Source organism: Poecilia mexicana, unplaced genomic scaffold (genome assembly GCF_051168715.1).
Source record: "Poecilia mexicana isolate PSO_F unplaced genomic scaffold, ASM5116871v1 scaffold_22, whole genome shotgun sequence".
Lineage (NCBI taxonomy): Eukaryota > Metazoa > Chordata > Actinopteri > Cyprinodontiformes > Poeciliidae > Poecilia > Poecilia mexicana.
The window spans coordinates 12964705-12977690 of NW_028263391.1; the positions used below are offsets into that span (position 1 = coordinate 12964705).

The 12986-nt window shown below is 37.3% G+C and overlaps 1 protein-coding gene across 1 annotated transcript in view; it reads left to right on the plus strand.

Annotated features, from left to right (window-relative positions):
- The window catches only part of babam2 (BRISC and BRCA1 A complex member 2), a 79726-nt gene that overhangs the window by 6161 nt on the left and 60579 nt on the right, over window positions 1-12986 (plus strand). The window contains exon 4 of the mRNA XM_015006488.2: window positions 1214-1308. Coding sequence (XP_014861974.1) covers window positions 1214-1308 — 95 coding nt within the window. The remainder of the gene's footprint in view (window positions 1-1213; window positions 1309-12986) is intronic.

Sequence of the window (12986 nt, forward strand, 5' to 3'; positions counted from 1 at the left end):
CGGAACAGACAACTATTTTGTTGTTTTAGATCTGTTGCATCACTGAATATTTCCTTAGATTCATGTTTTGCTAGTTTGCTGACAAACTTCTTTAAAGTTTTCAACTAGGATTGGCTTAAGAGAGTGAATGCACCATTAGTTGCCCATGTCTTGGATAAATCTGCTTGTTTGTTCCACACCTTTTGAATTGTACCCCAATTCTTGGGTGGGCTTGGCTTCACAATCCTCTCAAGACTATGTTGCTTGTGCACCTTTCTCTATCACACTTTTTCCTTGGACTTAGCTTTCCTATAATATGCACAGATCCAACACTCTTATGGCTAACCCTGTTTAATTAACAGAAATAAACACTTGAATATTGTTCTGTTTCTCGGATGTAATTTTAGATGATTTGCTGTTTACTCATCGTTTCCTTTTTACTTTTTTTGGTAACGTGATCTGAACGTTTTTGTTGCATTGTTATATCAACTCGGACACATATTTGCTCATCATGCCATTTCTACAGTAAGCCATATTTCAGATTGCTCATAGTTTTCCTTCCTTGTTGACGGATCTTGCAGGACTCCCTCTCTGATCAGACATCCTGACTTCTCTCCACTTTTTGTTGCCTTTATCCTACGTGGAGATTAAACAATGGCCTTAGAGTCCTGTCAAAGTTTTTAAGAGAGAGAGAGAGAGAGATGTTTTGCAATAACTTTTTTTTTTCAAGGAACAAAAAAGAGTTTTTCTGCAGTTTACAGTTTTGCTTAACCTTTATTTACCTTTTAAGGAGCGGCACTAGTAGAATATCTCCCCTCCCCCACATACACCCACAATTATTCCTCCTCACCTGTAGACTACATGACTCTGTTTGCACAGTCATTAACACAGACGCTCACATTCCTTGTCTTGCCTGACTCTGTTACCTGGTTTGCTGAATAAAGTAACGATTAGTCCAGTTGTTTGCATTATACCTTCTTTATTTATGACTCGAATAAATATCAGCCCGTAATTCAAAACTAAAATTGGCATAAATAAATGAATAACAAATTGCGAAGATTAGGGCAAAGTAAACATTGTTCAACTAATGCCAAAATGTTGCAAACACTGTGTCATATTTCATAAGATTCTTCCTCTAAAAAAATACAGTAACTATTTTAACTGAAAATGTCCTTAAAGGAGATGAAATGTAACAGAAAGTAGTTATTGTTTAATATTTTCTCTGTTGTTCCAGGGGATATCATTTTCAACGCTCAGTATCCCGAGTTACCTCCAGATTTCATTTTTGGTGAAGATGCAGAGTTTCTACCTGAACCCTCCGAGCTACCAGTGAGTAAAATCTTCAACTATTTGCTGACAAAATGTCCACCTTTAGCTCCTCAATTTGGCTTTTGCTTCCTTCAGCTTCTACAAACTCTCTTTCTTTTTTAACGCAATAAACTTTGTTTTGATTTCCGGTCTTCCTTTAAGTTTGTTTTCTGCAAAGCTGTGATTCACTGTGATATTTGTTGCTAGAAAGAGAGCACAGATTACTAATACAGGCTCAACTCTAATTTGCGTCTTAATCACTTTTCATGCTGATGTTAATGGACGCCTTCCAGGAAACATGCTTGAAGTTGTTGGTATTTGTATCGTCTTTATTTTTCTTATCTGTTTTCTGAAATTTGTCTCCAAGAACCTTTTGCTTTTTAAATCAGAAAATGTCACCTTGAGCAATTTGTGCACATGCAGGAATTAACAGAGACTGACTGTGTCAATATTTATTAAAGTTCGCTTTTAAGACCATATAATTATTACATACAGCACACCTCTGTATTTAATCTTGGTATAGGTGAGCTGCTAGCAAAACGGTAAGTTTGGAGGGAATCTAACGCATCACATCACCGTGAACACACCATATCCATTGTGACACATGATGGTAGCATCATGCTAAATCGGAGCTTGAAAAGTTGGTCAGAATTGATAGATGGAGCTAAGTACAGGATAATCTTCCAAGTGCTGGTTAGAGGCTGCAACAGACTTGATACGGTGGTGGGGATTCAGAGCGGCAATGGAAAGGTTTACATCCATGGTTCACAAATTATGGTTCACATACCACTGGTCGTACTGGGACTGCTTTTAGTGGTAACAACATGTTAGCTGAAGCAATGTGTTTAGTGGTGTGTGTTTGTGAAAGATTTCCTAAAACCCCAAAAGATATTTTTACTGCCAGTATCACAAGTTTTATATGTCTGGGAAGCATATTAAATTGCTAATTCATGGTTGAAAAGAAACTTTTAACTTTACCACTTGGAATTGTGTCTACAAATCCTTTGTGTTGGTTTATTGTTTGTATAAAATCCCATATAAGTGTCGGTATATTTTCCCACTGTGATGTTTGATTCTGCTGTATCCAAAACATGTTTATAGGGTTAAAATGTTCAGCTTGAATCTACCAAATAACTCTTAGTGTGTCAATTACATCTCCAAACAACACTCTGGTTTTATCCGCCAAACATAGACTGGAAAACATGCCTGCATTTAATTATAAAAGCTGCTGCATTTTAACTTGTGCTGCTTCAGATCAGCCGTAAAATCTGAATCTGAATGATTGTAATAAAAGGTCTGTGATCTCACAGGCCTATCAGATGTCACAACATTGCACATAGGATTGTAATACTCGAAAACATGTCTTGACAATTTTGGAGAGATTTGCATAGTGGCAAAAATTAGTTGTTTTTCTTTATTTTGTTTTTTGTTGGGTTTTTTTACCTGGCTATGATCATAAGATAAGGAATGACTGTAGGGTTCACAGTGCCAACAATGAGAGCATGTATCATCATGTTTTTGCAGAAGTTCCGGTCGTCTTGGTGAAGTAAAGATTAAGCTTGGATTAGGGTTCGATGGTAGGGAAAACATGGGATTGTGATATTGCCGTTAAATCCTATGAGTAACCCTAATTTTCCTCAATCCCATGACTCTCTCTCTTTAGCATCTTGCTTACTAAAATCTATATTACACTGTTTGAGGCCAGCAATGGCAGTCATCAGTTGACCAAATATATATATTTTGCATGGACAGGGTGTATGCATGGCTTTTAAATTTTAACAACTAGCCAAATTCAAGCAGTTTTGTGAATGCTGCCTTACTTTATAAGTGGAGAAAAATTATGGGCGTTCAGGAAGTGCTGGATTTGAGAATAAAATTGCTTCTGTTTTATAGAAGCATCTGCACACTGAGTGTTGGCTGCAATTGGCCTCTCAGTCATATCTTAATTCTATCTTAAGGAGTGTTTGGTTTGTTCTGGTGTAATGCTTGGAAAACATGTTGTGATTTTAAGAAGAGTTTCTAGAGATGGAAAAATATATCTGTTGGTTTGGGAGAACAGGCGACATCATGCTTTTCTGTGATAAAACCCAATCTTTGTTGCAACGCTCTGCAGATACGCAGGATTTTAATAATGCTTCGAAATGCACAAAACGAGTTATGATTCATTCTGTGTTTTGCATCTTATCTTTGCATTTAAGGTGATTAGGACAATGAGTGAAATTCGAAACAGCCCCTCTGTGTTCCTGGCAGCGTTTAGCATATCTGTAATTTAACTGAGATTTCAAAAGTGCTGGCTAAGTTCCCAGTCCGGTACGTTGTTATATGTTCAGCTTCCTGTTATCTGCTGACATCTAACTTCTGTGGCTCAATGAACTTCTAGAATGCTTCTGTAGAAAAACTCTTTCCTTTCCAGAACCTTCTGGTTTCTCATTTTTAAGCACGTCCATTATGCTAAACACGGTCAAATTTGAGTCTTGTTCACTCAGTAACAACTTTCACTAGAAGAGTGTTGGTATCTTCTTCAGCTTATGTTTGGTACATTCACTGATTGCAAAAGGTTCAGCTGAAGTGAGTCTTCACTGTTGTTTCTGTAGGAGCCAGTAGGTACTACACATTATTATTGAACTTTTCACTTAATTTTAACTGCAACCAAAACAGAATTTCTTTAATTTGTTTGTTTTAATAAGTGTTTGGCTTTTCTTCAGAAAGAAGTGGGATATGTAGCTTTAGCTGTTAATGCTTTTCACCTTTTATAGACCCAGTATATTAGCAGGAAGACAATTATGTATGTATTCAGAGGAAATTTGACTTGTGTTTTCTTTGGAGGCTGCTGCCATGCTGTCCGGAGCTATTTTTGCAGCAGACAAACTTGGTGAAGCTAAATTCCCCAGCTTGTGTCAGAGTCTGGGAGAAGACTAGGGCAGAATTGCTCACCGTCTCATAAATCCAGCTGTGCACATAAGGGGAAGTACCTCTGCTGAGCCAGTGCTTGGCAGCCCATCACTTGTTTATTTTCTCACTTATACTCTCGCTGTGTTTCGCACTTCACGCTTTCATAATCTTTCTTCTCCTGGCTTTTTCTGCCTGAAATCATCCTCCCTCACTCCTCCCCCTCTTTTTTTTCCTGCAGATTTTCAGTAAGGACATCCCCTTTTCAGCATAAAAACCTGTGGATTCCAAGCAATTCCTTATCTACTGGGAATTTTTTAACCACCAGCCCTGACTGTTTTACTTTAAAACCAGATAAACTCCAGATCTTTGTGGTTTATATCAAAATTAAAGCACCGGCACTTAAAGATACAGTCTTCTATTGACTGAAGAGTAATCTACATGAAGAAGGACTCACAGGGAGTGTGTTTGTGGCCTTTGTCATCCAGTGGGGGTAAACATTAGGCTAATTTTAGGTCCTCTGTCACTGGCTGCTGGAATTCTTGATGTCTCAGCGAGAACATTGCTCTTGTTTACAGCCAGCCAAGGGTATCATTAGCTCCTCTGTTTAGGCCTGTGTTTTTCCCTGCTGTCACCAGGACTCGACTAGGTTTGTTATCCATGTTTCTGTTTGGACAGAGAAATGAGTTGTTGGTACATGAGAGGGGCAGGATATAACACATGACACTCTGAAAGGGTATACAGTATATGTATATATCTATTTTCTTATTTTTTATTTTTCAAAAAGATGGTGGAATCCAGTCAGTGCTTTTAAGGTTTGTAGTTTTGTTTTGCCAAGTGCTAGCTGACCATCATTCCACTCATTATAACAGTGGGGCTTGTAGTAATTTCTGCCTTTATTATTATTTTATTTATTTATTTTTTATTTTTTACACTGAGCAGACTATTTAAATTGATTCAGTTTATCAACATTTATGAAAGTGGGGAAGATTTAAGTTTAAAGCAATATTTTAATCTGTTAACAACATGTTTTTGATCTGACTGGAAGTGATATTAACATGTCTGAGCACCCCAGCCAGTCTTGACTTAAATCTGATAGGGAATCTGTGGGCGGAGCTAAAGATTTAGCTGAGGGCATGGAGGCTCTGGAGCTTATAACCAAAAATAAATCCATCAAAATACCAGTGGAAACATGCAAAAAGCTGGGCAGCAATTATAAGAAGGGTTTGATTGCTTTAAAGATTATCAGTCATTTATTTAAAAACATTTGGTTTTTATTCCAAATAGATATTCCTTTTTATGTTGTTGTTGTTTTTCTTTTTTTTTTTTTTTTTCTTTTAAGAGATCTCATCTACTGCGAGAAACCAATTTTAAATCTGACTTTGACAGAAATACGAATAATTTGGATCTTAATTGTGAATAAAGAACCAAGGTTCGGAATATGCTCTTGTCAACATTACTTGTTTTTCTTTAGTGTGATATTGAGCCAACTCATATGAGCTAACTTCTTGCTTGATAGAAGGTAAACAGCATTTCAGACAGCTGTTATGTCCTGCTTAGTTGCCAGTAATTATTACACACTGTTCCTGTTAAGATCATTAATAAAAATGGTCCAAAAAAAAAAAGTGTCTTCCAACATTTTCAATCTGGATGTTTAAAGCTTTGTTGTGCAGCTTTCTTTTGATGTCGATGATTAAATAATGAAAGCATTTTAATACAGCAGAACAATATCAGATGCGATTAAATCTGCTATCAGACCAATATCTTTCCTTTTCCGGTTTTCAACCATCACATTGTTCTAACTTAAACTACTTAGACAGCAAATAACAATTATGGGTCAAAATAGTCCTTTTAAGGCTCAAACTTTAATGCATTGTGGGATAAAAGAGACCTAAATACACCAGCTGCATGATGAGAGGCCACATGTCCCACAAATAAACCGTTTACTGCAGAATGGTTCCATGAGCAAAGGAGTAAGACATTTATAGAGGTTGACTGTTAGTTGTTGCACTGCAGAGGCTGACTGGAAGCAGCAGATTGGACTATGGGTAATTGGCCACCATCGCTGCCCACCTCTGAGTTTCTTTTGTTTATAGATGGTCACTCACGTCAGGCCTCACACGCTGCATGGCTTTGATTATATGTTGTCCCTGGTGAAAGTCATATGCCACTTTACCAGCATTATTCTTCATGTTAGCATCCTGCTTAAGGCTGTACGGCTCCCATATGTCAGGATTAAACTGATTTATCAAGTGCCCTCTGTGTATTTTTAATCTGAAGCCCAGATTTGCAAAGTTACTAGATGTTCTTTAAAAAAGTAATGAAAAAAGCATATCTACCCTGGAAATGTAAGTAATCAATACATCATATGATAAAGTCAGCCTTTGTGGTGAAAAAAAAGATTCAAAATAGATAAAACTTACAATCTGTTTCATCTGTTTCATGCTTTGCTTGGTTCACACTTAATTTCTTGAGGTCTGCTATAAATTGTCAATAATGTCTGAAACTTTCAAAATAATTATGCAAAGACATTAGTGTTCTTTTTTAAAAAGCAAACGTGATCTAAAGTATAGTAGTACTTAGATTAAGCAAGAATAAATGGAGGTTTGAAGTCTGTAAAGGTTTGTTGTCAACACAGTGGCACAAGTGCTACACATTAGAGTCTGAAGAGACGATACCCAGGGGCTATTGAACAAACACAACACAATATATATATATATATATATATATATATATATATATATATATATATATATATATATATATATATTTTATACACAGAGTGAATGCACTCTGTGAACTTAGACATATCTTTCTGCTATCTTTTCTTCCAAATATATTTTTGTGGAAGATCCTATCCACTGATTGTATTTACCTTCACAGAAATACTGCCCCATTTTGCTCTGCTGTGAGAGAGTAAGACTGACACAGCTGCCCACCAGGTCATGTCTGCACGCGTGCCGTTAATAATGCACACCAGTCTGTTGCCAACTTAACAAATTTGTCACTATATTTAACACAAACATATCGGTATTGGCCAAAATCATAGTTGGTGGGTCAGACTTTTTAAAGATCAGTCATCAGCCAGAAAACGGCGTTAGCTGCACCCGTACTACTTAGTATACAATAAAACAGCAATAAATTAATTTTGATTGAGTCGTTAGAGAAGGGCGAGTTTATAAGCTGAAAGAGCTCCGTGGGTAACTCGTAGTTTAATGAAAAGCAGCTGTTAATCTTAAACTGTGTAAAGAAAGAAATTATTTTTAGAGCATCACCTTGCTTGTCCCGGACGTTTGCTGCAGACATTCAACAGGTTAGGGGAAAACGCTGGGGATACACTCTAAAACTGTTCCTGTCGTTGATGCACATGCTTTAATGACTAAGGTTTTGTGCTGTGGATTTTGCCTTTAAACTAAATGATTATCCTGATGTAATGTTCCCATTTATATGTGTGAGGCTGCACTTTAAAAGCTGGTGAGCATCTGTGCTTTTTACATCTTCAGTAGATGTGGTTTTGGTGAGAAACTTGGATAAAAATCCAATGACTCAGTGTTACAACACAGATTTCTTTTGACCTGCTTCAGCTTTTATTTATTTTTTTTTCTCGTCAGATATTTCCTAAGAACAGTTTCTCCTCTTCTGGTTGTCAGTCACATCACACCATATATCAGCTATTGGCCCAAGCCAACTTTCTCTCACAACGCAGAGGAGTTGGTTTAACAACATATGTTAACCAAAGCGATGACAGGAAAGAACAAGAACGGCTCTGCCCACGGGTTACAGGGAAAAAATGACCAGAGAGAGAAGAAGGAAGTGACATTTGAGGCAGGAAGGGAGGAAAGGTGGAGAGCAATGCTACTTTTAATCTACTACGCAGATAATGTTGCATCATGCAGTCCATTGTCAGTAAATGATGACAGCACTGATGCAATGTTCTGTATAAGAATTTGCATAAAGTGCAACTCATTTGATCAAATCTGACTGGAAAACAGTTTTGTTGTTGAAGTTTTGCGCTTTGGACACATGCTACAGCATGTCTTGGTATGGTAATTATGGAGCTTCTCTTCATTTTCTTTTAATTAACAAAAACCAGTTTGTGATTGTAATACACTGGTATGTAATCATGACTTCTCACCACCCATTCCCTTACTTAATTTGCTGCAAGCTTCCCAAACACACCCACGTGTTCGATGAGTTAGAGGTGATGCAATAACAACACAGGATGCATATGAAGCCATAAAAGGTTATCGCAGGCGTTCTGTGGTTTTACACGGTACATGTAAATTAATTGAGTCGTTGCTTTCTGACAGCTATTCATGTAAAAACAGGGCTCTTGCATACAAAACAGTCTGGGAAAAAATGGAATGGGACATAGATATTTTGGATATGGAAAAATATTTGAATTTCCACCCTTTATTCCCAAAGATGCTCAAACTGCGATACAAGTGTTACTGGTGGTACTTTAGTGGTGTTGAAGGAAGATTTTTATAACAGTAAATTATATAGTAAATGCAAAGCAATGTCGCACTTATATTCCTACTCAGTCTAAATATAAGTTTAAACACATTGATATGCATCACATACCACTCAAAAGGAAATTCTTAGACCTGTGCTATGCCTCCCAGGTGGATCAGTGACATATAAGGGAATTTTTCCAACCTACTAACCAGTTTGTGCATGTTTCATATCTAAATTTTAGCCATTGTGAAATAAACACTTTTCTTTTTGTACTTTAAAAAAGGCTAAAAAGTCAATTAAAACTGAACATTTCAAACTACAAAGCGTAACATGAAAAATGGGTTGGAACCCTGGTGTTTCTGATGTTTCTACATTCTGGTCTGTACTACATTTGTTGAAATATTAAATGCTAATTTTAGAAACAGAACCATAGTGATGAGAAATTCAATGTATAAGTATTTGTGACGTAAGGAACTGATGAGGTAAAAAAAAGATGAAAGCAAGTATGCAACATTTTGCATTTGCAATCTGTAAAATCCTGACATTTTACCTTCTTTACATGGCTATGCATGGCTTTTGGAAGCATAGGAATAAAGTTTACTTTGTAGAAGCTTATTATAAACATTTGTGTCAATCATCTGAAAATGGCAAAGTATGGAATTTCAATATAGAAAATGTGTAGGAAGCATGTGTAGGACTCTGGTCAGCCACAGAAATATCAAACATCGGACCGCCTGTGGAGCAAAATGTCTAAAGGCGTAGCTGTGTTAAGATTTTTACTCGTCAGTCTTTAAAGGATTGTATTCCTCTAGTTTTCTGTTAGTTTTGTTAATGAGACTAAATTAAACCAAATAAACTGCAATTCTCACCTCAAAATATTTTTCTTCTATCATCAGTAAGGAGTTAAGTGTGCAGCACATAAGAGCTGTTATTTCTAACTGCACCTTTCTTTTTTAGATTCCACTCGCCCAATCCTACCATTTGTCTGCTCGTCTGTCCCTTTTCTTTGTGTGCAGCATATCATTGCTCTGGTCTAGACTTGCCCAGCGATGCATGCAGGCAGTTAACGTTTTGGGAGTTTCCCAGCGTTTAGCATGCCTCTCAGGCTGCATAAGCTTGCGCCTGATACTCGAGATTAACCCTGATGGCCTCACTACATGACTACAAACGTGTTCCCACTTATCCATCCTGCAATTCTGAACTAGGGAGATGAGAAACAGTCTGGAGATTGCGTATACACAAGCTTGCTTAATTTTGTCAAATTTTTATTTTTACTTTTTATGTACATTAATTTTTCCTTTTTTTGGTTTAAGAAAACAAACACGAAACACCACCCATGTCTTTGTTGCTGCACTTTCCTTGTGTAGCTATTTTGCTGTTTGTTCATGATTTGAGAGTGATGGGATGTCATGTAGATTTCATGCAGGATGCAGGCTTATTATCGGAGTAGTTATTAAGGCAGTTAGAACATCATCACCTGATGACAGAGGCTGAAAAATATATTATAGATTTTGCAGATGTCAGATGAGTTTGAAAATGTATTTCCATTTTGGGTAGACGCAGAAAGGTATTATTATTTTGGTAGTTGACTGATCTGTCAAGATTTTTAACACTTTGTGAGGTTGTTTTTTTTTATTTTGTCTTCACATTTTATATTTTTACACCTCAACTTTACCATGTTACTATACAAAGTTTAAGATACTTTTATTTCAGACTTGGTCTGAGCTTGTTTTGAAGAAAAACTTGAACTGGATGCTATACCTCAGATCAGGTCAACCCTGAAAAATGCAAATGATTAAGGTTAAACTAGTTAATTCCACTTTGTACATATACTCCATGATTTCACAAATCAAAAACTGTGATTTAGACAGTTTTAGAAGATCACTTACAACTTATTTCGTTTATTGCAGGTTTGACTGGTCTGGGTATTTAAAACGGTCAACTAAAGCTGAGCAAATGTTATCCACAGATGTTAAAACAGTGACATAGCTCTTTAGAATACTTGTGTACTAAAACCCAATGGCAACTTTCATGTTTGTCATTTTCACTGGTGTACTATCGCTCCTAATGCGTTAGCATTCCTAACTGAAAAGATATTTACTTAGCATCCATCATTCTTCAGGTCTTGTTTAGACTTTTATAAACATTACTGTACAAACAGTAACAATAACCTTGGAAAAGTTGTGAACATGACGCACTGTCTTAGTTTGGTAAAAGTAAAAAAAAAAAAAAAAGAAAAAGCACATCTGTAGTGTGTGACTTCTGTCAAAGAATATGGCTCCACTAAAGTATAACAACCATTATCCAAGGGGGTCCAGCAGCAGACAATCTATCCAGACTTAGTTCCTTGCAATCCTTCTCTCCACTGATCTGTTGGGTTTCAGTGCACTGCAGTATGTCATGTCTACGTGTGGATTAATGACGAGAGTTCAATTGTATAAAGTTGTGGAATTAACCCTCCTGATTTGGTGCACAGCTCTATGGTGCTTGTGTCGGCTTGCCATAAAGCAGAGCTCTGCTTTACACTAATCTTATTCAAGTCTCTGGCAAACAGTAGAGACAATACTGTTCCAGCAGCTTCCCATAGTGCATTGAAGTTATGAAAAAGGCTTCAACCTGTCTCTAAGTGACAGCTCAATCATGACATTTCTAGCCAAAGGTGAAATTTGGTTTTCTATTATTAATGGGAAAGGCAAAAATTTTCCACCACTCATGATGAACCCAGCACACGGGACATCTATCAAAGTTTAATGATTTTTCAACTTCCTTTTGCCATGTAGCTAGACCACGTGTGCATGTTTAGGTGTACAAACTCCAAATTTCACATGCACGAATTTCACCTTGGAAATTCTTGGCTGGAGTAGGGCAAACGATTGTCACCTCCTTGTACAAGATCCATATGAAATGAATGGAGAGGGCGTGATATCACCTCCCATGTTTCAAGCCCATTATTTTTGGTGATTGGTCACTACCTTGTGTTACCGAAATTTAACCAGGAAAACCTGCAAGTATTTAAGACCTAATCAGCAAACCTTGGCAAAGACTTGTGGGAGAAGTGTTTTTGCACATTGAGACATTGTAATCAAGCTTTCAGGATAACTCCCACAATGAACAAGGAGACTAAGGCATTTTAATCGCTCTTCCATATTGAAAAAGGAAACTGTCCCGGCTTCACGTTACCCCTGGCGATTCTAAATGCCAAACATTGGTGAGTGCTTCCTATCTACAACTCCGGCTCGTCCCCTGTTACCGTTCTAACAAAGGGCCTCAGATGGCCCATAAAGCTAGATTATTGTCATAGTGGGCATAGTGTGCCAACTGTTGCTCCTGCTTCCTTCCTGCTTCAGGGAATAATGCGTTCCAGCTTTTATTGGAGTTTATTATTGGAAGGGCTCCCTGACAGGTCTGGGAATGCTTTTAATGGGCAGGGTATTGTTAGCCACGAGAGAAGGGTGATGGAAAGGGGGTCTTGTAATTCTGAAACACCAGCTGATGGACAGGGAAAAATAAGGGATGCAAGTGCCAGGAAAAAGATGGGACCCTCCTGTCAACCCCTCACAGTGGATTGATCTCAGGCTGAGGAGGTGTCAGAACCTGAGTAAAAGTAGTCAGAAAAGTGCTATTTCTGTCACCAAGTTCTGCTGCGTTGGACACAAGCCGCTCAGATCGCAGCGAAAAATGCTGGGCTGAGAATGCCAAGTGTCTTAAACACATGACAAGAGCAATTTAGCGTGATCTTACACTTGGCACTCTCTGGGGGCAAAACAGGGTGTGAGCCCACACTTGAATTAGAGACTAACAGAGATTAATTTAATACTTGGGAGTTTTTAATGCCTTGCACTTTCAAGTCTACAGCGGTTTATTGGATCAGGTTGCCAGCATCTATAAAAATCACATTAAAGACGTTAAAAACAAATATCTTCTTTTGGCCTATATAATTTTCTGGCAATTTTAGATGCCAGTCTCTCTCTCATTGGCCTAAGATAAATATTGGATCGAAGATGATACAGACACATGGCAGAGGAAGACATAATTCTGTCAACTTAGGTCTATTCAGTGCCCAAATTAGGAGTACATTTTGTTCTTAAAGGAAGACGCTGCTCTTATTAAATTATTCAATCAGCATCTATTTTCCATAAGTAATCACTGAAAAGATTGCACTGATTTGGGAAAAAAATGATTTATTTACCTTTAGGTGAGAGTAAATGTTATCCATGTTAGTATTTATTTACCAAAAAAGTTAATAAAATAAAAATAAATAGCCCTAACCATAATGTATGTTAATAAAGACAGCTGCCACTGAATGCTGTAGTAAATGATGTAGTAAATTCACTCTGATGCTAAGAGAAATG